The sequence below is a fragment of the Rhagoletis pomonella genome, unplaced genomic scaffold (assembly GCF_013731165.1).
Source record: "Rhagoletis pomonella isolate Grant_MI unplaced genomic scaffold, Rhpom_1.0 Rhpom_scaffold_00006, whole genome shotgun sequence".
NCBI classification, from domain to species: Eukaryota; Metazoa; Arthropoda; class Insecta; order Diptera; family Tephritidae; genus Rhagoletis; species Rhagoletis pomonella.
The window spans coordinates 28,041,049-28,066,784 of record NW_023458560.1 but is presented as its reverse complement, the minus strand read 5'-3'; the positions used below and the strand labels follow the sequence as shown (position 1 = coordinate 28,066,784).

The window sequence follows — 25,736 nt, the reverse complement described above, 5'->3', positions numbered from 1 at the left end:
TGGTTTTTTCATCTTCCTCAACATTGAGACAATTTATCAACGCACCTTTGTAAACTAAGGAAGGAATTAATTTATTACAAGTCCAAGTGAGGAGACACAAGCTAAACCAACAACACCCTCTACCAATCTTGAAAATTTGATGATAATTGCACACCAAACCGCTACCATAACCGCTGTAACACTCATTAACCAATAGATACTTAGCTGGTGGCGGCCTATACAATTTCAGTAAAATTAATACAAATACATACCAACAACCGAAAGAAACTCTGCATGCAGCAAAGCATGCCAAAGGTGTCTTAAATGACACCAAAAAAGAATTCACTATCAACCAAATCGTGCTATTGACTTTTTGAAACAACTAAAACATAAGAAATCGATTAAAGTCACTCAGGTGATTGGTGGCAATACAATATGTAATGTATACGTACATATTAGGGATGTTTCGAATGTCATATTTTTCACATTCGCGAATGCGAATTTTTGGGAATGCGAACGTGCGAATACGAATGCGAATGCGAATGTTAGGAATAAAATTAAAAAACCTTCCCACTTAAGTCATCGTTTTTATTACTTAAAAATTTTGTAAATTATGAGAACATTGAACGAGTGCTTAACCTATACAGTGCACTATGGTGTGGCGACTAGCATTTGCTGGCCAAAAGTCGAGAAGTAACCAAATTAATTTGAAACTTAGTGTTTGGGGGTTTTTTAGGTCGCTGATTTCGAATATAATGTCAGATTTTCAAAATTCCAAATGACGGATCCAATATGGAATCAAAATTTTATACTTCCTTCTCTTTTACCAAAAACTTATACATATCGATAATAATACTGGTAGCAAAATCGATTATAAAATCGATAAAAATATCGATAACAAAATCGATAAAGATATCGATAACAAAAATCGTTTTTGAAAATCAATAAAAATAGCGATAACAAAATCGATGAAAATATCGATAACAAAATCGATAAAAAATTTATAGCAAAATCGATAAATAATCGTTAACAAAATCGATAGCAAAATCGATAACAGTATCGATAACAAAATCGATAAAAATATCGATAACAACTTCCATAAAAATATCGATAATAAAATCTACAACAATATCGATAACAAAACCAATAACAACTTCGATAAAAAGTATCGATAACAAAATCGTTAAAAATATCGACTACAAAATCGATGTTATATCGATAGGTTCCCAAGATATCGATAGCAAAATCGATAACAATATCGATAAAAATTACGATAACTAAATCGATAACAAAAGTGATAAAAATATCGATTATTATATCGATAAGTTCTGAGAATCCCGAAAATCTCAAAAATCCCAAAATAGTTCACAGATTGAGTCTCTGTGTCTCCATCAATATCCTTTTCTCTATAATTACCTTTATTATTTTTATTCTACTTCCTCTATCTTCGTCTTTACCTTTATCGGTAGCCTCATCCTCATCTTTTTCTTTATATTTATCTTTGCTTTTACTTCTGTGTTTATACTTTTCTTCATCTACATATTTCCCTTCACTTAAGTAAAGTGTTTAAATTTACATTGATCTTCATTTTTGCCTTTGTCTTTACGCATCTTTGTTTTTATTTTTACCTTTGCCTTATCCTTTTCTTTATCTCTCTACGTACTCCCCTTAACTTTCATTCTTGTATTGGTCTTTTTCTAAGTGTTATTGTTAACCCTTTTATTAGCAAATTTTTGTTAAACTCATACCATATGCATACACTCATGAAGCACTTGTTTCAGCCCCAACAATTTCCGTGTGCAATTTCCGTTGAATTTGCCAATTTACTCCCAACCAAGCAACTGTCGCTAAAGAAGTTTCACTTCAAAAAGCCGATTATTAAAAAAATGCAAAAAAAAGCAACATGATTCTCAGCCAACAAACTCTAAATTGAACATTTTTATTGCCCATAAATCGGCACCCTGAAATTGTGCATATGGAAACTGTGCATACGAAATAATGCATATGAAAAAAACCGAAATAATGCATACGAAAAAAACCGAAATAATGCATATATGCACAGTTTCGGTTGAAAACCGAAATAATGCATATGAAAAAAACCGAAATAATGCATATATGCACAGTTTCGGTTGAAAACCGAAATAATGCATATGAAAACCCCGAAATAATGCATACATGCACACTTTCGTTTGAAAACCGAAATAACGCATATGAGAAAAACGAAGTAATGCATATATGCACAGTTTCGGTTCAAAACCGAAATAATGCATATGACAAAAATCGAAGTAATGCATACATGCACAGTTTCGACATCTCAATATTGAATATGTACTTTTTTAATCTAGTAGTCACAGTTCAAAAGGGGCATATTATATTTCAAAAAAAGAAATTTTAGTTTAGTTTTCCACCAATCGAGATGATTTTCACCGAGATAAGCTCGATTTTCTTTAAGATAGGCCTTCAATTGAGCTTTAATTTCACATTTTCTAATGTCTCCAGATTCTACATCCGAGCCTTCGCTTTCACTGGAGGAATCTAAAATTATTTCTATCTATTTGAATCGAAAAAATTGCTTCTATATTGTTTGAGAAGCTCTCCTACCATGAAATAAATAATAAATAAATGGGTTTGAAACCTGGTTTTTAACCGAATTCCAAAAAAGGAGGAGGTTATCAGTTCGTCGGAATATTTTTTCTTTTTTTTTTTATGTATGTTACCGCATAACTTTGCACCACTTCAACCGATTTCAATAATTATTTTTGCAACGGAAAGGTAGTGTCTCAGAGGTGGTCCCATACTAATTTGGTTTAGATCATTGGATCATGAAATATATAGATATATATACATATATATTTTTTAAATTGGATTTTTTTTGCTAAAAATTACTTCTTTTATTTAAAGTTTTAAAGCTTTTATTTTTTCTCTCTGACCGCAGGATTTATTTTGAAGGACTTTGTAATTTCAATGACATGAAAAAAATTCAATGCAATGTAGAATAAAAATATGGGTAACAAATGCAATAGAAAATTTCTTTAGAATTTAAAAAATTAAAATTTTTTGGATTCGCAAGGACGAATAGGTAATTTTTAGGCTGTCTAAGTTAGAAGAACGAAACTCGAGGATGTTATCGACTTTACATAAGCCCTTAACATATAATTTTTTCAAAAACAAATATTGCGAAATTTCAAGGATAAAATTTTAAAATGACATTTTCAATATTTACCAGCACTTCTGCACCAGAAACTTAATCCCTTTAAATTCTACAGGATTTCCTCATTAATTTTATACCCATACTTCTTCTCTAAGCACATTTCTCTGAATTTTTTAAATTACTGACGTCAGAGTGAAAAGCTAAAAACGAAATTTTACTATATTTGGCCCATGGTCTCGCGAATATTATTGATATTGTGTTATATGTATAATGAGCTAGACATTTATAAAAAAATATTAATTATTAAATAAAAAAAAAAGAAATATAGCCAATACTGGTCAAGAAAAGGAGTTTCTATTATTGCCATCAGTGCAAATACAAATCCCGAAAATCCCGGGATAACTTGCCAAGAATCCCGGGATTTTAGAGACCTTAAAAAGTCCCGGGATCCCGGGATTAACATTCCTAATGTACACATTAGCATTCGCAAAACACGCAACACAAGCCGTCGCGGTTGAATTCTTGACAGCATGACTTGTCAGTTGACTGCCTAAATATAGATATGTATACAAATTTAAGCAAGATGTGTATGTATAAGCATATATGTACATGTAAGTATGCAGGGCCGTAGCCAGGATTTTTTTTCGGTGGGGGTTCTGGCAAAATTTTTTTCAGTTTCACTTTTATTTCAACATACATATTTTGATTAAAAGAAAAATACTGATAAAAATAAAATTTTTCATAAAAACAGGGTTGAGATCATGAAATTCCTGCCCGTATTTTGTTTGTAAGTCAAATATGAGTGGCATTGTGCTACTATGATAGCACGTCCGATTAATCATAGCCAACTTATGTACAGTAGTCGAAAAAAGTATAGCCGCACCAAATTTTTACAAGTTTTAAAATATTATTTTTGTTGTTATTTAATTTCGGTTAGATTTTTATAGTTCGCTCTTTACCAACATCCGTATAAATACAAGTTTAAAGGCAGTGTCACACGATTGGGTATTTGCCGAAATTCGGTGCAGATCGTATCCCAATTGTTTGAACACCCAAAATATTTTTCACTATCCCAATCACGAAAATTAATTTATTGAACTTTTTCAATAGAACATCGCTGTATTGTACCAATCTTTTGACTACAAAAAAAAATGTTCCCATTTTTTTACCAATAGCCCAATATAAAAATTTACAAATCTGTACAAATGTCCAATCGAGTGACACTGCCTTAAAAATTTATGCAATTTAAAAAAAAATATTCTACAAATATCGTTAAAATTTCGAGTTTTTTAATTAAATTCTGAGTATGCAGTTTTGTAGCCCATTGAATTCTAGTAGAATAAAGTACACGTTTCAAATGGCTAAAAATGTCTCTTGAATTTTTAGAATTTTCGAAATTTGTACGAAAGTTTGTTGAATTTTTTTTTAATATTGCACAAATGAGTAGTCCACTTTCAAAAAAAAAAAAACGTCTACAACAACAAATAACATCCCAATTGTATATTTCTCTTTATTATCTCCAAATTTGGATAAACAAGAGCCTAATAACATTAAAAAACAATATCGCAGTGTGGTAGTTTTTGCAAATTTTATATATAAAAATTTAATATAGCGAGTTTTTAAACAGTAACTTTTACACAACTATATTTTTTTAGCTTTTCGCTTTCGCTCTTCCATGAAGATTGGTCTGCTTCTTTTTTACGACGCCTTCCACTATGCACCGAAACTACCACGTTTTCTTGCAGTTTTCTAAGTTCATCAGAAGATGGAGACTTTTGAGAGTGTATAAATACATACATAAGTATTATAGCGATTTTGGCAATAGTAGTTAACATTTGATGCTATTTTTTCATAAAATAGAAAGATTTTGCACTGTATTGTTAGTGGACATGAAACTACTTTAAATACCGGTACGTTACTGACCAAAAACTAAAAATCTAAAAAAATTTACATAGCGCCTTTGCAAGTGGACTGCTCAAATTTGGAAACATGGATTTCCACGGGTTTTGTTAAAGAAAGAACTATATTTTTATTTAAAAAAAAATAACAAAAGTTCAATAACAACGAATATAATACGTTAAAATTTGGCAAAAAGTGGTTCGGTTATAACTTTTGAGCACTGTATGTATTTTTTTATATCTTTAATTGGACCTTCACATTGTACATAAAGAAGGTGCACAACAAAATTAAAAAATATATGCCTTTTTTTAAAGCTCATTTTGCCTTTTTCAAATTCAAGTGCCTTAAAAACCTACATTTCTACATTTCGGGACACTCCCCCCCCCTCTAAATACGGCCGTGTAAGTATGTATGTAAATGTGGTGTCTGAAGGAAAGCCCCACAGTAATATTGAAAATTGTGGTACTTAAACAATTACCGAGTTCAATGACAGCAAAGTATTAATGTGGGAGAGGGAAGTGTTGTACCAGCCTCAGAATACATTCCTTATTTATACGTGTTTAAATAAAATGTCTTAGAGATAATTTATTAAAGAGAAAGAGCGCATCTGATGAAGGTAATTTCGAATTTTGTTTGCAATTTATTTTTCAATTCACTTTGATTGCAATCTCTTTGGTTTAATACAGAACTACATTTCTGTCTCGGCCATTCTATCGCTGCTCTTGGGTTATGGTCAGTATTTTTTCAATTAGCCAGAAATTTCTTCATTGTATGCAATTACTTTTCATACTAGCAGAAGGACAATTAATGGCTAAAAGAAATTGTGCGCAAATTACCGCATTCCTGAAGGGCGAAAAGGCGAAAAGAAGAAAGGACAAACGTTTTGGTGTGGCTTCCGCTGCTTGTCTTCGAGTTTTATTTTTCAACTCTGCAACTATCTTTCAATGACAACACTTGGCTGATTGCTTAAGCGATTATGGTTGCTTTGCGTGTTCAAGGCTATTTTCAATTAGCTACAACCTCAAAAACAATGCATTTAGTTTAAGATAAAATTTTTCTTGTTTGAACAAATTCACTTAAATTCCTATTAAAATAGAATAATGCCGGTTTGCAAGCAGATATGTTGGTAAAAGCATTCAACATAATTTACATGAATTTTGCTGAAAAATAATACGCTGTTGAGTAGCTTTGAATAATATTCCCATAACGTTACATCTTCTCCGATATCCGGACGGCTGTTTAGGCTGGGGTGTTTTACAACAAAATCTCTATAGCCACTGACCACCGTCTGCAAATTTTGTCGGCAGCTCTATGTTATATGAGTTCTTGGTGATACCGCTTACCAAAGTCATTTGTTTCTTTCTCTCCCTTAGTAATTTAACCACCAAGTGCGTTTTATATAGCACAAAAGGGTCGAGATCGTTCGCCCAGTTCAGGTCGGCTAAACAATCTAAAAAGTGCCTGTTGAAGAATTGGTTGTGCGTGTTGGCCAGGGTGGGACAAAGGCAGAGATAATGTGCGATGCTTTCCAGCTCCTCCTCGTATCTGCAACTGCGTCAAAAAGCGTTGGTGGCGTAATCTAACCTTTTTCAGTGCGTGCCCATCAGTAGTATGGCAGGTGGATTCCACAGCCCACCTGATATTTACCTCCTCGATGAGTTCGACTTTTATCTGTGTTTGCATCTGGTTAGAAGTATGCCCACATTTTGAGCAGAATTGACTTGCTATCTCGTCGTCTAAACAGTTTCCAGGAATGCCCTTATGTCCAGGGACCCATACAACAGTCAAGAAGCATTTTGATTCCAGCAAGCTACTTTGGACGTTGTTCCGCTTTATTTAAGACAATTGACAGCAGTCTGGCTGTCGCAATAATTGGCGATATGCCATCCCGGAAAGGCGAAGGTTATGAGCCTCCAAGCGGTCTCCATTATGGCGTTTAGCTCTGTTTGGAAAACGCTACAATGGTCAGGTAAGCGGAAACTGAGTCTTAGCTCGAGTTAACCGGAGTAAATCCTGCTATCCACCCTTTCGTTAAGCTTGGAACCATCTGTATATATAGCCGTCGACCCTAGGTTTAAGTCTGTGGCCCCTTCCCATTCGTTCCTCTACGGGTTTCTTATGGAGAATTTGTTGTCTAAACAGAGTAGAGGAGTGGTATAATCTAACTGTCGTAGATTATCCGGTAGAGTTACAAGTACTTTTGCGTGTTCGAATCTGCGGTCTCTCCACGCCTAGATCATATTTAACCTGGCCGCACTACAGCGTGCCCCAAATTTGCCGTAGAGATCCACAGGTGGAAGATTTAACATTATTTTCAGAGATTTGGTGGGTGCAGTGGGCATGACAGCCGTGCCCTGTACTCGTAACTCCTTCACTCTGGACAAGGTGTTATTTTGCGCCGGGCGACGCCATAGAAAAGGATGGGTCTAATCACAGCTGTGTACATCTAGTGGTTTTAATCCTAATTTTTTGTCTATAACTCCAAGGTATTCCACCTCGGTGGAGAAAATAAGTACCACCCCGTTTAGGGTGGGAGGTTTCAATAGAGGAGTTTTATACTTCCTTGTGAAAAGTACCATTTCGGTCTTGTTAGGATTGACACTAAGTCCACATTCCTCCGGACCAGATCTTATAAGACTGAGTGCGTGTATTCCATGATGGCCAATCCTTTTTTAATCATCGATATATGCATGCTAGAAATATATATGCATGCTGATTCGAGTAGAGGTTGTCATTTTGTATATTCCGTCGAATATATTCGTCAATGAGCCTCTCTAGAGTCACTCTTGATCATCGAAACTTTGCTGAAAATTAAGTCACCAATGAGTTAGTTCTAGTGGATGCCTTGATATTTTCAAGCAATAAATACATCCCAGCCACAGAGGAATCTGGAGAATCTACGTTATTTATCTTCAGCAACGCTCGCTGTAGCCAAGTGGTTAGAGGTGCGCACTAGCACTCCGTAAGACCAAGGTTCGATTCTTGGTCAAATCTACATTCCAAAAAAAAAACAGAAAAAAAGTTTTTTCTAAACAGCGGCCGCCCCTCGGTAGGCTGTGGAAAACCTCCGCGTGTATTTCTGCTTTGAAAAGGCTTCTCATAAAAGTTCATTTCTGGTTCGGAGGTGGCCGAAAATTTTTATATCCAACTTATTCTATAAGCGCCAATAATTTGTATTACTTTGACTCCCAAATACTTAACGCTGCATGAAAGCGTAAGAGTATGCCCATTTATGAAAGATGAGTTGAAACTTTGAGCCCATTTATTATTGGTGAATAAAAGTGTTTCGGCCTTCAATGGATTTACGTTGAGTCCGTAGTTTTCTGCGCGTTTCTTAATTCCCCTAGTGCTCTTTCTTTGCGTATCATATTTATGCAAAACAAGGATCCATAATACCTAAAGCATTCTGAGTCCGTAAAAATGCTTACCCCATCACATTTAAGCCTTAATATTGTGTTGTTTAATGCAGAAAGCCACAGCACGGAAATCAACAGTCCTTGGCCAAATATAGATTTCACTCGTTCTGGTTGCGTAAACCTAGCTGTCGTGGGAACGACCGCCTTGGAAAGTCTCACGCTTTGGATACCTGGTGACATTGTTTGTGCGAACATGGTTGAAATTCACTTTTCCGAGAATTCCGCAATCGTTTGGTTGTTGAGTGACTCCTATCTCCCCTCAAAACAGAAGTTATTGAATGCTCCTTCTATATCCAAGAAAGCGCCAACGTAAGTTGTTATTTTTCCCGAAATAAAGCTACCGTGTCACGACCTCATGGAGTGCAAACTCTGTAGAGTGCTTGCCCCGTTAGGCGACCATGCTTCGCAGTAGACATTCCTAACGTAACCAGCTTTGAATGGAATATGCAAACCTGTCAGGCTGAAAGCCTCATTGGTTTGAATTCTTTAGGCTGCATATGCAATAAATAGCTTGTTAATAAATTTATAAATCGCTCGATCTGAAAATTCGAAAATACTTTGTATGGAAAAAATGCAAACCACCTTCAACAAAAAAAATTCTCAACAATTAACGCGATTTTTGGCTAACTCCAAACTTGCATATCTTATACTAGCATTTAATAGGCTAAAAAATCTGCATACTCAAACAAATTTACTTCAAAAATTTATTTTTACTAAAAAAATCATATCTCTGAAAAAAAATTTTTGCTACAAGAGATTTAGCTCCATTGTAGTTCAAAGTGCCTATTTTTTGTGAAATATTTAGTATGAAAGAAAAAAAAACTATGGTTTTTGCATAACTTTTATAAAAATTTATAAAAATAAATAAAAAATTAATATAAATAAAAATCGATTATTTCGTCATTCCATCTTAAAGTGGCAACAATTACTAGCAATTGAGTGAAAAAGGTTGAAATCCATTAATTTTTAACAAAGTTATGGGCATTTGAAAAAAAATACCAGATATCGATTTTTATCTGAAGAACAGAATTAGCTTATAAGTCGACCATAAATTTTTTTCGAGCAAAAAAAAAATGCGGGTCTCATTGCTAAAATTAATTCTGATAATGATAATTTTTCAAAAAAAAAACTCTATCTAGAGAAGTTTTAAGTGGCATTTCATGAAGCTTGCGAATATTAATTCCTCGCATTCATTCGCCCTGTTTTGGCACTCGTTTGCTTCTTGTATGGCCTGTATTTTCTCATGGACCGTTGTGCCAGTAGACTTCGTTCCAAGGTCATTTTTTTGACGCCCAAAGGGGTTTTATAAAAAAAAACATTGGTTATAAAGAAACTGTTTCCCCGTTATACTGTAACGCTAATAAAATATTAAAAAAAAGGTTATAACAATTTTTAGTCACTTTCAAAGCAGAAGATTTTCTTTTGAGTAATTTTGTGAATTATAACTTAATCGACGCGCTATGTTTGAAAAGAAAAACGGTCGAATTTTGACAGTAACTGACAATCCTAGTATTTATAATCGCTTCACTTGAGACATTATTGAAAGTCCCGGCCACTCTAACATATAAGGCAAGACGCGCTTGGATTTTTGGTAACGAAATGCCTAAGCCTCGTTTGTTTTCTCTAAGTTAAGACATAAGTTCTCCATGATTTATTTTTTGCTTTTCGTACACACTGGCTTATTTGTGTACGCCGCACTTTCTCACCAAACCTATCTTGATTTTTGTAGCGGCGGTTGGTTGGTTGGGAGTAAATTGACAAATTCAACATAAATTGCACACGGAAATGGTTGGGAGGGAAACAAGCGCTTCTTAAATGTTGTGCATGGTATTCATTTAACAAAAATGTGCTAATAGAAGATTAACTTAGATAAATACCAATAAAATAATAAAAGTAAAGGTCAGTACGTACATAGATAAGGAAAAGGATAAATAAGTAAAAAAGTAAAAATAAAAACAAAGATGCGTAAAGATAAAGGCAAAAATGAAGACCTAGGTAAATTTAAACACTTTACTTATGTATCTAAGGGCAAACGTGAAGGTTTACATGAAGAAACTATTAAGCATAAAGGTAAAGATAAAGATAAAGGGAAGAAAGATTAATACCAAGGTAAAGAAAAGGATATATCAACATATGTAAATAGAGACACAAAGACTCAATCTGGGAACTATTTCTTTTTTTTTATCGATTTTGCTTTCGATACTTCTCTCGATTTTGTCATCGAGATTTTTTATCGATTTTGTTATCGATATTTTTATTGATTTCGATATCTCTATCGATTTTGTTATCGATATTTATCGATTTTGTTTCGATATTGTATATCGATTTTGCTATCGATATTTTTATCGATGTTGTTATCGGTATTTACCGATTTTGTTATCGATATTTTTATGGATTTTGTTACCGATATTTTTTGTCGATTTTGTTATCGATTTTTTTATCGACATTTTTATCGGTTTTGCTATCGATATTGTTATCGATACTTTCATCGAATTCGCCATCGATATTTGTATCGATCTTCTTTCATCGATATTTTGATGGATGTTACTATCGATTTTATTGTCGATATAAACAGAACAGAACAGAATGTCGAGGAAAACAGAATAACATAAATGTAATTAGATGAACCGGTAGATTTAGAGATCTAGATATAAAAAAGACAAAAATATAACCTTAAGCAAAAGCAGATAAATTTATGTATGTATGTATGTACATATGTATGTATGTATATTGGTTATGACACAACCTAGATATGTAAGGTAATTTTCACATCTCCAGTGTGGCCCAGGCGCACTTAATTTTTTTTTAAATATACATATAACAAAATATCATATACGATAAGCGTAAATTTCACAGTATCTACATAATGTTTTTTTTTTTGTCCTGCATATTTCTATGCATATTACACACAATCTCCTTTCGTTCAATCTTTTAGGACTGGTATCACCGCCTGCAGGGCGTTGCCCAACTCGAGGAAGCTTTGCGTAACACCGATACACTAGCACAAGTTCAACCGTGTCTGGATAGTTTGCTTCGTACTTTACTCTTCTCTGAACGTAATCCAGACGTGGCAGAGGCAAAGCAACAACTGCTAATCAATCTCATAACGCGTTTGCCACTCGATAACTTGGAGGATCGTACAACACAAATAATGACCGGGCTGTGTCGCCAAGGTGGGGCTGGAGCGAATCCCGTATGCAAAGCATTGATGCATCGACTGCCGGCGGCGGCAATTGTACTCAAATTATTGTCGCAAGAATTTTTACATGCAAAGAGCTCAAGGGTAAGTGCAATCAACAAGTGAAAGCAAACATGAGAACCAGGTTGACCAACAGCGATAATGGCCGCGTTGGTCTGCTGACCGCAGCACTACTACTTTGAGAAATTATTAAATGCCTGCATATTAACAAGCTGGCCCAGTTGTGACAATGGGCACAAAAGTGCGCTCATTTTTTCTTTTATTGATGTGGCTAAGTGCGGCTGGCTACTTGGTATCACTAGAATTGATGAACTTCCATTCTTCTTTCTTTCAATTTCTTTCTTTTTGACTTCTTTGCGTTTTGTGTAAAATTTCACTTGAATAACGCTCTCTCTCTCCCCCTGCACACAGTTCCGTGAACACGCGCTCAAAATGGTTATGTACTCGCTGATGACCTTTCCTAGCACTTGCTTTGACATGACCACCTGCGTTACCCATGCCACATATACCGCCCTAAATCGCAAGCGTCGCGTGCGTCAAGCCGCTTTAGATGTGCTCGCTATTTTAGGACAAATAACCAATACACGCGCTGTACTGGATGTGGTACAAGGTTTGGCTGCCGCACGAGAAGATGGCCCAGCATTGCTTTCCGCGGTGCGTACGCGACTTTCACGCAAGCAAATGCCCCTCGTCGCTGCTGATGGACAGGTACAGTACGCGCTGCGTGTGCCATCGCCACATTCGGCGGAAGCAACGGACGCAGTCAACGGACAAATGGGCGCTGATATTGAATGGATTGTGGCGGGTGTAGGTTCAGTTTCGCCGAGCTCTTTAAAGCGTCGCAACTCGCGACGCAGCTTTCGTTGTTTGCCCGCGCATAATTCATCGGATGTCGATAGTATAGCCATGGGAACGCCGTGCGGAAAGTGAGTTGAACGATTTTGGTGATCCTAAATAGTATAAGTTGAAATGTGGCTAATTAAAATTATGATTTGATATTTCTTAACAGTTTTCGAACGACGGAAGGTAGTGGCACGCGAAGGCATGCGTTTCAATCACCACCAGACGTTTATGAAAATTTTAAGGAAAGCGCGGCGAGCAGTAATGTGAGTTCAAATTTTTATGTTTTATTTATTATATTCAACTAAACTGCTAAGAAAATATGTATTTAATTGGACTCTATTTCCGCATCAAAGTCCTTTTACACTGACATCCTTAAGAACGAACGAATGGCACGAAAGCACGTTTATATTCAGTAAATCGCCATAATTCATTACTGAGTAGGTCAATTGGCGAGAATTGGTGCCAAAATCATTAACGACAATTGTGACACAATAACTATATCATTTATTTAGCTTATCGTGACTTGACCATACCCAAGCTGTTCCAATTATAATCGCACCTTAGTTCGTTTGGCCTCATTTAAAATCGACGCGATTTGAAGTGTCCACATTTAGTAATAATATATGTATGTATATACTTACATATGTACATAGTTATATGTATGCACATACATTCAAACATAGTGAAAATTTTAAAATTCCATTGTGAATTTATCGAGTATATATGTATGTACATTATTTTAATTCCGAATCATGTTTCAGTTCACAGAAAGTTTATGAATATTTAATAATCTAAGTTTGAAAAGTATACAGTCGGCACTTAGAGGTGGGTCAACTTTCTTTTGCTTGGCCTACAATCTATCAAATGCAATAGAACACATATCTGATAACACAGTGTAACAGCATTTTTGGGGGCGAAATGATTCCAGCGCAGGATGAGAGACCTAGGCCCATATGGTAACACCTCCAAATCACTGTGCTTGCTCAGGTCAAATTTTTTTTGTGGCCATATTAACAGAGCAATTCTGGCAGCTGTCTTTCAACTCACTACAATCTTTTGAAAGACAAAAGTCTTTCGTAAGACAATTGTCAATGGTCTCAGTTATCTCGAAAGCGATTTACTGCCTTTCGAAATACTAATTGAAAGGTCTGCTAACGATGAGGTCTTAACGGTATGCTCTTCCCCGTGAATCAATAAGTTTTTAAAAAATTTATTTAAATTAAAAATCATACATATTTCCTTTTAAATCAATAAAAAGTAATAAATAAATAAAATTGAATTAATAAAGAAAAAATATTATCATAAAAAAAATAAATAGAAAATATTTTTAAAAATGAAATGAAGGAAAAGCAATTTTTTTTATAAATAAAAATAAATAAACAAATAAAATCTAAAAATTAAATTAGTAAAAGGACAAAGTTAAATAAAAAAAGTAAATAGTTCTTAAAAATTAAATATGTATTACAAAAAAAAAAATATTTTTAAAACAAAATCTAAAAATTAAATTAAAAAAGACAAAAAATAAAATAAAATGAAATAAAAAGGATTTTTTTTTCTTTTTAGAGCAATTCTAAAAACTAAAATAAAATGAAATCAATTAAAGAAAAACAATTTAAATTGAAAAAGAAAATAAATAAATAAAATAAGCTTCTACAAATCAAATCACATTTAAAATATATTTTTCTTTAAAAAAAAAATCTAAAAATTAAAAGAAAAGTAAAGTAAAAACGAAAAAAAATTACGTCTTTTTGGTTGTTTGTGTTTCCGACAGTGTAGGAGTATGATGCATGATACAATAATTTTTAGAAGGTAGTTTCACTTCTTCTTCTTATCCGCCATGTTAGCTATCTGACAGAAAACGTGTTTCGTATTTTTTGTTGTACCAACTTTTTCAAAAAAAAAATCCAGCTTTTGACGTTGGAAAAATAAAACAAAGAAAAGCCAAACATATAAGTAGAGAAATTTTCGAATATTTTGTAATAATTTTCTTCATAAAAAATTAACTGCTGCTTTCGTGGATATTGCAACACACGGAATAGATGTAAGGACACAGCTATAAGAGCCACCGCACACCACAGACTTTATCGGCCGCCTATTTAAATGATAGGGCTCGCTTGAAATATGTACATGAAGATGTATGGAGGTGCGCACATTACACCAGCTTAATCGCTCTGACCAATAAGTTGTGGTGCAATGGAAAGACTAGCGAGCACATCTAAATTGGCGGCCGATAAAGTCCGTGGTGTGCGATGGATCTAATCCATTATAAACAAGAAATATTGCTGTTATATTTTCATTTTTATGATTTTTATTCATGTGATTAGCTGTGGCAAAAATGTATGAACAAAATACGTGTATTTATATTAAAAATTAAGTGATCAGTTATGAAACATATAAATCTTTACATGTTCTGTTAAAAAATATCTAAAATAACAAGCGATAATCCCCAAGTTCTATATCGTAGCAGTGGCCACATTGCGTGTTTGTCACAGACACGGTTTATGTCAAAAATTTTGAAGTGAAACTACCTTCTAAAAATTATTGTATCATGGTATGATGTATTGTGGAACGATTTGACAAGGGATGACGGAAAAAAATTTATCTAAAAAGAAAAAATAAGCATCAAGAATTAACAAGACAAACTAGCACAGTGCGTAGGCAACTGGCTGAGTCAGTGGTGATCGTCGGTTCGAATCCTACTGAAAGAATTCTGATGAGGAAATGTGGTGATTTCCGAAATAGCTATCACTTCTACCATTTTTTCAAATTATTGTTGCTTTTCCACAATAAGTTTTCACTTTAAAACGGCCTCAAGCTCATACAAATTGTTGAATATAAAAAGAAAAAATAAAATAAGTTCCTAAAGATTAAATGAAATTATAAAAAAAATTCTAAAAAATAAAAAAGCACATACAAGAACTTTCTAACAATTAATCCAATTAAAAAATATATTTTCTTTTTTAAAAACAAAAAATTTAAAAATAAGCTAATAAAATTAAAAATTTATTTGAAGAAAGAGAAAAAATGTCGCTGCACAAGACTCGAACTCAGATCTTTCGAATGTCACGCCTGTGCTGTGCCCATTCGGCCATCGTGGCTGTTGGAGCGCTTTCTGTCAAAAAAAGCTTTTCACCACGAGTGGTGAATGAGAGTGCTTTTTTCTAGGACTGTTGTGCTAGAATAAGAAAAGTCTTTCGAACTACCTTGTCATCTGTCTTTCATTTGTTTTACGAAAGACTTTTTACTATCTTACCCATAATTGCCCTGTTAATTTAATTTTTTAAAAAGTTTTGACTGTGGTGAGCTGAAAGACAGTTGCCAGAATTGCCCGGTAAGTTTGCATTTTTTTCCTGCGTGTTTTTAGAAAAAATAGAAGAAGGGTAAAAATTCATAACGCAGTTCGAATACATAAAATAAAATTTCACGGCAATAATTTTGTGGAATTGTTTAACCAATTAGGTCTCTCACAAAAGGGTCGTTTTAACCCCTTTTTGGAGAGCCTGGTTAAAATCGCATTTGGGAGGTTGCTAAAAAACTATGCTCCGGAAATTTCACTAGAGGTATTCTCAGACAATATCTTTATACTAAGAACGTAAAAGTTCACAGGAGCATTATGGATATGTTATCTTTCCCTGGAAGCGTTGTATATTTTTAAGCACAAACCTTATTCATTTTTAGATTTTTAGCGATAGAAATTTAGCGAAGCTATTTCCAGAATCTCAGTGCAGATCAGAAAGTCACATTCGGACATCATGTGTGAAAGTTTGGACCATCACTCTCGAAGAAAGCAGGAGTTATGTTTATTTACAAGACATAACGGAAAGCATAAAGAAGTTATTGCATATTTCAAGGTGACATATTCGTTTTTTGTTCCTGTTTATTCAGACATTCCAAAAAATGGGTGAGAAGGCTAATGGGTTAAAATGTCCCACACAATTATTCCTCATGAAATTTGTCTATGCGTATGCGGTTTCGACCGGAAGGGGTTAAACAGACCGGAAGTATATTGTTTTAACCGTAAGTTCGTTGTAGAAAAAATTTTCCAACAATAGTTATGTATCTTTATGCGCAAACTCAGAATCTATGGCAAGAATATGTATATTCTATTTTAAAAAAATGTACTTCCGGTCAGTTTAACCTACTTCCGGTCGAAACCAAAAGTCGATAATGCTACCAAAAGTTAGAGCATGCTCGACTTGGCGACTCATATTTTTTCGTTTTTCCATAAAAACATTTTCACTAATTTCAGAAGTCCAGGACGAGTTGAAGTTCGAAGTCCAATTAAAACTTGAAAAATGTACTTTCGAGAAAAAAGTTTCGAATAAGAGTTACGCATTTTTATTCTCTGAATCTGAATCTGTAGTAAAACATGCAAGGGTAATTTAAAAAAATATACTTCCGGTGGGTTTAACCCACTTCCGGTCGAAACCGGAAGTCGATAATGCTACCAAAAGATAGAGCATCCCCGATTTGGTAGGTCCGCTTTTCAATAAAAACATGTTCCTCCTTTTTAGATGGGGTAGATTGGTGTTGTAGAACACCCTGTATACTTACGCACATATTTCGGCTTTTACTTCCACTTAAAATTTGACAAAAGTTCAGAATTGGCACTGACTTCTTTTGAATTTGATGTGAGTACATTTCTTAATATGGATTTTATGGGCAACACCTTAAATATGGGTATTCCGTAGTTTTGAAGTTATAACGAAGACTAGAGTACTGTTTTTCGGTCAAGCTGAATTCTGAGAAGTTTAAATTGTCCTTCGATGTGTCAATTTACTAGAAAAACTTCTTTAGTCGAAATAGTACTGTCCACACTGAACCCTCATTTATTTCTATGCAAATTATAGCGATTTGATGCTGGCAACGAAACGGGGAGAGTTGATCCGCTTCTAGATAAATCGGGTTTTAGTCAGCTCAGCTACACTGAGAGAAACGTGTTGTTACGTCAATTTAATATGGTTCTCTTAACACATGGTTTGATAGTAGTTAGATTATTTGGTTATATTCAACAAATCTTTAGCTTACTCGTTTCTCAGGGGGCATGGAAAGTTCTCTTCTAAAAAATTTCATGAGCATGGTGTTAATTTTAAAGGTGCGGTTTAAAGCGGCGTTTACCAAACAGTTTATTTGGCAAAAGTTCATAGCACTAAAAGGATAATGAAATGTTCCCAACCAAATCTGCTTTGTACTAATGGTCCTAAGCAAGAAGAAAATCAATAAAATAAGTTGAAAATACGCATACGTTTCGTATATTTAGTACGAATAACGCATATGTAGATTTGAAGCAATTGTTAAAAACCCAAAATTTTAAACCAATCTGACATTTCATGGGCCTCCTAATTTAGTTAATACACATGTACATATTTACATGCATATTTATATGTTCATTAGGGTACGTCAACGAAAAAAAGGTGCGCTTTTTCCACCGGAATTAAAAAACTTAATATATTTTCAGACTCCCACCAAAATATTTTGGAAAACTATTTAGATTTAGATGAGCTTGACCGATTTGAAAGTACTTCAAATAATGTCATTATCTTGATTAAGTTGATGAAATTTTTTTATAATTTGTATGCATACCTTCTAAGCTTAAATTATTCTATCATTTGAGCTGATTTTTTGTAAAAAATATTTTTAAAAACTTCATAAATAATTGTATTTATAAAAATCGAAATTTTTAGTGGTATTTTCAAATGGGCCAAGCTCATGTAAATATCAATATATTTCCAAAAAATTTTGCAGAAAGTATTCAAATAAAATACATACCTTGTTTATATCTACGCAAGAACCGCATTAACAAAAAACCAATTTGCCTCAACACATATTCCTTTTAAGCGTTTATACCTGTGTCTTTACAGCGCACTCGCTGAAACCGTATTCAAAATTATAAAAATTGTGTTGTTTTATTTCGATATTTCTTTAATAATTGATTTGCGCGATTGACCGAAATGGAAGCGAACAATAAGTCAAATTTATTTAAATAATAATTCAAATTCAAACTGGGCTGTATAAAGAAAGCCAGCCTATTTTCACTTCGCGTCAAATGAGTGATGTGTTTATACCTGTTTTCTAACCGATGTGAGAAATAAAAAACCGGTTCGAATTCAAATTCGAGTCAATACACCATTGAAATTCAGAGCGCATTGAAATTTGGTTTATGCATCCGTTTTGAATTACAGCGAACTGGATCAAAGCGCTTTATGTATCGGTATAAACAAGGTAACAGTTTATAATTCACATAGAAAACCAGTACCGATTTTTTTTATGGAGTGCGATTCAGCCTAATGTACATACATATGTATGTATATTTCGAATTCGTGGAAATTTAAATTGGTCACGCCGCTTTAAGTTGTGGGAGATAGCACAATTGTGCGCTTTGCAGACATACCAATCCTCCCACAATAGTTCTGAACATACGTGTATGTATGTAATTACATACATAGATACATATGTACATATATCGTCCGTAAACCTGCTGAAAATTATTAACAAAGTGCTAAGTATGTTACGTGCGAACATTTGTATATTTGTACTAATAATAAAGGAGCAGGTATTCTAAACAAATACAGACAACACACAAATGTAAACATACAAATACAGAAGCAAAGTTTTTTTGAAAGGATAAACGCCTGTTTTGAGTAGCAGCTGATAGACAACCGACTGGCTAATTTTGTTACAGGGGAATGCGCTTTCAGGCTTACACTACTAGACATATACATTGACTTATATACACATAATAGATATGTATGTATATGCTTTGATATTTGCATGGCAGTGTTTCGGCTATATACCACACAAATGCTTAACTACGCCATGCCTACAGGCAACTAACAGTTGCAGTTTGACTTTTGTTGCCGAAGGTTTAAAGCGAATTTGCATGGATACACGCCGCAGCGAAAGGAGTTCTGCAATAATAACAGGAAAGCCTGTATGCTTTAGAATTTGTGCATTTTTGTTTGAGTGTGTGTATTTTGGTGTACTACGTGTAAAGTAAAGGAATCTTACTTTTTTTTTAAGTGCATCCAAAGCGTATGAACAACAAATGGTTCTACCATTTGTGATTGATCCGAAATATAGCAGACGAAAAATGGTCGATATCTATCAAGCGTTTCCAATGTTCAATTTAGTGCCGGCAAATTTCCGGGCATGGGTGAGTGATGAAATTTATAAAGTGTAACATGTAAAGGAATGCTATGTAAATCATACGAATATTAATTATTGCACTATGGAGTGTGGAGACATTTCAATTGTTGTACACTTCCCTTTCATAATTCGTTTTTTGAATATTATTTCTCTCAAATTATGAAAAGTTATTTATACGTATCAGTGAATTTAATCGTTTTTAAAGCTTAATAGATTTAGAAAGATTGAAACAGATCCATGACTAAAGAGAACTGCTTTGGCACAATATTTCAAGTGGTAATCCCCGATTGCGAAGATTGTGCAAATGGGCTCCCTGCACTTGATCCCAGATACGTATACTGGTAAACAGATGGTTCAAGGATGTAGGACAGAGCAATTGCTGATATTTTCGGACCCAGCGCCAAACTTGCAATTCCCATGGGCAAAGGGTCCACGGTGTTTCAGGCTAAAATAGTTGCAATATTTAAACTGCGCAAAATTAAACCTTGAAAATTGTTTTAAGGGCGCCTTTCAAGTTATCTTTTCAGATAGCCAAGCCATCCGAGCCCTTTAAAAGACTACTTTGACTCCCAAAAATTTCTTTTTTGGCAGCCAAAACCACTATAACACTGTTCTGAGTACCAGGTCATTGTGGAATCGAAGGCAATTATATCGCCGACGAGTTAGTACGAGAAGTATCGCTAATTGCATTTTTGGGAGCTGAGCCATTCTGTGGTTTCAGTTGGCCCTCTTCGAGAGCCATAATTACTGAGTGGGTACACTCTGAACGCAGTAGGTACTGGGTAGTGGTGGGAGCCATAGACAGGCCCGGCTCTTCGGCTACCCGAAATTATTTTAGAAAATATAAATGTCACACATGTCACCAGCGGATTTGGTAGCCAAAAACACAGCGTTCACAACTGCCGCCAAGCTTTATGCCGCAGCTTGGATTCAGAACATATGGTCACAGTAGTATAGCGTCATCCTCAACCGGGCGAATAGACTACGTGATCCCACGTCTGAGTTTCGAAAGGTCTCTCTACAGTAGAGGTTGACGGTTGGCGTAAGGGCGTGGAGTGGAAAGGGAACGCAACGCACATCTAGACAGAGGGTTATTAAATGGATGAAGGAGTAGGAGCTGCAGTTTATTGCAGTGAACCAGTAATTAGTATGTTCTGTACTCTACCAGATCATTGCAGTATTTATGAAGCCGAAGTCTTGTTCTGGCTAAAACTGTCCACCTAAATATATTGGGTCCCAATACACAAAGATGTGGAAGCTAATGAGAAATCTGACGAGCTAGCCTAGGAAGTCGTCCTCTTAGATGCAAATATACCAATTCCTCTTCGGAAAATCAAATATTTCACAAGATCTGCTCATGTAACGCCAAGCGAATAGACTTTGGAAAAGAACTCAGGGTTGCATACATGCAAAAATTATGTGTAATTCAGATATTGGAAACTTACTGATTCTCCAATACCAACAAGAAGAACAGACTCGTTTGCTAAGAGCTCATGGTGTTTAGTTAGGTTTTCTAGAAGACAACAAATTTAGGAAATGTAACTATCACGAGGAAACCGTGAAGCATATAATTTGCGAGTGTACAGCTTTCAACAGCAAAGGCTCGCGTTAATCAGAGAGGTACAGCTGCAGACCCTACAGTCAGCAATCGACAGAGAACCAAAGTTTCTATTAAAATTCGACAAGAATCCCGTTAGGAAAGAATGGCAAAATGGAAAAAGATCGACTCTTGTTCCATCTCCGATTTAATATCGACAGTGTAACAATAACACTTTTAACGTAGCGATTCAAGAAAGAATGGTTCGAAGCAATTCATGGAGACAACATTGCGAACACGGTGGCACAGAATGGCAGTAATCTACATACATGTAATTGCTCTATTCTGCCCAATCGCGGTCAATAAATTTGTGTATATTCAAACGATCTCTGGCTTAGATCTGTTTTTATTGAACGTGGATCAGGAATTAATGGAAACAGATCTGAATCTCTAGCTCGCCTCTAAATTAGCTCAGAGATTGGTTTTATCAATGGACACTATTCAATGGGAATAAAAGAGGAAGCGCAAAGGCTTTCCCTCTAATGACTTCTACCACAGTTTCAGGAACGAGGAGGATATAAATGGTATCGATCACTTTTTCTGCCACTATCCTGCCTTGTAATAAATACGACAACCTTGAGTATTCACAACATTATCTGCTTTATACGGGAAAGTTAGTGGATTCTTTACATGAGAAGGCAGGTTTGGTATACATCAGATTACGAAGTGTAACTCTACATTCTCTTTACTAAGTAGCAGCTAACGTAACTTACAAAGGAAATTCTGGCTAAGATAGTAAAAATTCCTTCGTACCAGAAATGAAAGACAGATGACAAGATAACTCGAAAGGCTTTTGTTATTCTAGCTCAAAAGTCTTAGAAAAAAAGCTCTCTCATTCACCCCACGTGTTGAAAAAGTATTTTGAGAGAAAGCACTTGTATATCATCTTTGGCCGAGTGGGAAGAGCACAGGCGTGCCATTCGAGATCCGATATCAAATCTCGGTCAGCGGAATTTTTATATATTTTTTTTAATTCACAATTTCTTCTTCTTTAATTATTTTTATTTTATTTTTAGCTATTAGTATATATAGTACAAGTATATGTTTTTTAATTTCATTTAATTTTTAGAAACTTATTTTAGGTATTTGTCTCTTTTTTATTTAATTTTTTTTTTTTAATATTTAGACGTTCTTTTAAAAAGAAGAATATTTTTTTAATTTTAAGGAACTAAGTTTTTTCTTATTTATATGCATTTTCTTTTGATTTTTAGATTTTATTGACTAAAAAGAAAAATATCTTTTTAAATTTTATTTAATTGTTAGAAACTAATTTTATTTTATTTTTTAATTTAATCCGTTTTATTATTTTTTTTATTTAATTTAATTTGGTTTAAGCTTTTTTTATTTAATTGTATTTCCAGTTTAATTTTTGATATTGTTTTAAAAAGCAAAAAAAAAATTTATTTATTTAGAATTGCCCTGTTAACCTAAGCTATGGTTAATCCCAATAGCGAAGTATAGCTTTGCACATTCCTCATTTTCTATTTTTTACTACATTCAAAAAGAATGGTAAGTGCACTCGGCTCGACAAGGTAACGGACAATCATGAGCACACCAACTTCTTTGTATTATCTGCTTTTTCTTCAAAATTAGTTTACTAGGCTTTAATATATAGAATGCGTTAGAGGGCATCACAGTATCAAAAAGTACTTTCAATAGGCAAGTTGTGAAATAAAGAACAAAATAATATTTTAGAAAAATAAATAAACTCAAAGGACACCATCATGGGAAAAGGGACTAACCTTTGAAATAAACCGATTATCACCGTAGATATATTTACTTTAAAACCCCATTATTTTGCTTCACTAGTTAAAACTTTTGTACATATAACTCCGATTTTAAGGAATAATAGCTACATATACATAACTGTTTTGGATATCATATTTCCCTACGATACTCACTTTTATTTTTCTTTACCTATACTTACATGTGTTTTTTTTTTTTTTTTCAGAACGATTTGCATTCACACAATTTCCATCATATTGTTGGCAGCAATGTACCGTTGTACTACGGGCATGCGACAAAGAAGTCAACAAATGGTAAGTAAATGTAGAGAAAATCGTCAAAAGTCACCAAAATATCAATAAGTCCATAGATTTGCATTACAAATAGAATAGAGTTAAAGAATTTTCCCGAACAACCTTCAAAATATTATTTTATTCATTGTTATCAATATGTTTATTTATGTACTTACATATGCATATTATCAGTAAGTGGTTTAACGAGATTTTGCTTTTCATTACCAATCGACAACCTTTACTTACGAGACTTTAATGCATTGCCTTCTAGTTTTCAACCCCTTTTGGGTTGTTTGTTTATGACGTTGACCTAACAACGCGCGTATACATAAATATTTATGCCTGTAGGTAGGCGCATAACTATGCCCATGAATGTCAGCCGCCATTCATAACTATGCAATTGTTTATTGCTTCTCTTTTTTGTATGGGTATTTTTTTACATTTGCTTACCATGCACACACAAAAAAGTTTGATAATAACATTTTCTTACCTTTTCCGCCCACACAGCCGACTATGGCAACTACTTGAGCCGACGACTCGTTGCTAAATCCTGCTCGGACTCCTCCATGGAAGGCAGGAGCTCTGATAGCACCTACACAAGCAGCAGTGGCGGTGGTGGTAGTGGAGGCAGGGGTGGTGGCTGCGGCGGCGCCGATGGCGGCAAGTCTGCGTCCAAGGGTAGCGGTGTTGGTGGTGCAGCAGCGGCCAATGACAGCAACTGCGCGGGAATTAGCGGCCGCTTTACACGTCAAGCAGTAAATTCACGGTAATTTGCATTAAATTTGCACGAACGTGAACTTTCAAAAACGAGCTCGTTTAAACTTATTTACTTCTCACTTCCTACATACGACCACGCCTACTTTATAAATGCATTTACATTTGCATATGTATTTGTATGTGTGCAGTTTCCCAGCCATGGATCGTATGGCAATGAATACCAACTATATGCGCGTTCATAAGCCAACCGCCTACAATCAAGCAGGCATGGGCGCCTATGCGCAGCTACAACAACAACAAATGAATATGAGTTCAACGTATCCGAAAATTAACTATGGTCTGCCCGCACAACACCAGCAGCAGCAGCAACAACAGCAACACCAACAACAACAACGTAGAAGAGCGCAACAGCAACAGCAACAAAGGCAATCACAGCAGTCATCGTTGGTGCAACCAGTTGTGATAGGAACACGCTCCATGCAACGTTCGAGTGGCTTTGGTGGTGGCGCCTTTGCTCCAGGTTTGATTGATTGTTTAATTGTAATTCCCACATGCAAATGAAAGCAACTAACCATTTAATGTTTTTTTTTTTTGTTTTTGCATGGATAGACAATTTCCGTTCCGCCGAAAATTCTCCAAAGGAGCATAACAGTAATAGTAGCAGTAATACAGCGCTGCCTAACAGCAACAACAAAGTGAATAACAATTTGGATGGCACCTATACGATTTATACGAACAGAGATAATGATACACACACGCCTGCTGCACTGGCAGCTAGTAGAGGCAGCCAGCAGCAACAACAACAACACCAACACCAACAACAACATGCCCCAATAGCAGCAGCAGCAGCAACAAATGGACGTCGCTTCGTTAATGTCGAAAATTTTGCAAAACAAAGGTAAGTTGGTTGGGCCTCAGAAATGGAAGCGCCAATTGCAAAAACTCATTTGACAATCTGTTATGGCAAACATACATACAATACAAATATATGCACATTAGACCGTACCGGAAAAAAAATTTCGCTCTAATCCCTTGACTCTAATGTAATTTTGCACGGCAATTTAGAAAAAAAAAAGTTCGTGTTTTTTGTTCCCAAGGTTCATTGACCTCAATTACCCCGTTCCAGTACTTACACCCAAGGCCTCGGTTTTTATTACCCCAACTTCCACCCCTTAGTATCAATAAATTAAAACTCGCCAAAAATCATTAGGCGAAGGCGATTTCTATTTCTATTTTGGTTTTTGGCTACCCCCTACGCCTTTTGCAAATTTTCGTCATATCTTCGGCATTTACAGTAGGTTCTTAAAGTACGAGATATCGATGCTTTTGTCTCGAGGATACATTTTTTTTTTTATGTGTATACATCTTTGGTTTCGGTAGGGGTAAAATTTGCGAAGCTGTAACGCATATCCCAGCACAAAATTTCGAAGGGCTTAGCATGTGTATTGCAGCATAACATTTTTATTTTCATTAGAATCACCCTGTGTTTGCTTGCCAAATGGTTGCATACATTTAGGCATATGCATAGTAAGAGGAAATGCGCTTCAATTTATTATTACTTCCGATTATTTAAACTCCGCACATGCATACGGCTTTGTACCTATGTATGTACATAAATATGTATGAACTCATTTGTTGCAACTGGGCATGAATCACGTAACTTTGAAACGATAGTCGTTCAAACGATACTGACAAAATGATGTTGTCAAAACACTGATTTATGCAGTTGACGATATCGCACAAACGATCAAACAATTTTTGATTTTTATGA

General features: G+C 34.9%; 1 protein-coding gene across 1 annotated transcript in view; it reads left to right on the top strand.

Annotated features, from left to right (window-relative positions):
• Positions 1 to 25,374, top strand: part of LOC118740556 — a 56,342-nt gene extending 30,968 nt beyond the window's left edge. Inside the window, exons 2-8 of the mRNA XM_036472145.1 lie at positions 11,381 to 11,728; positions 12,056 to 12,570; positions 12,654 to 12,750; positions 23,182 to 23,269; positions 23,756 to 24,014; positions 24,154 to 24,485; positions 24,575 to 25,374. Coding sequence (XP_036328038.1) covers positions 11,381 to 11,728; positions 12,056 to 12,570; positions 12,654 to 12,750; positions 23,182 to 23,269; positions 23,756 to 24,014; positions 24,154 to 24,485; positions 24,575 to 24,867 — 1,932 coding nt within the window. The 3' untranslated portion in view covers positions 24,868 to 25,374. The remainder of the gene's footprint in view (positions 1 to 11,380; positions 11,729 to 12,055; positions 12,571 to 12,653; positions 12,751 to 23,181; positions 23,270 to 23,755; positions 24,015 to 24,153; positions 24,486 to 24,574) is intronic.
• Positions 25,375 to 25,736: the final 362 nt, after the last annotated feature.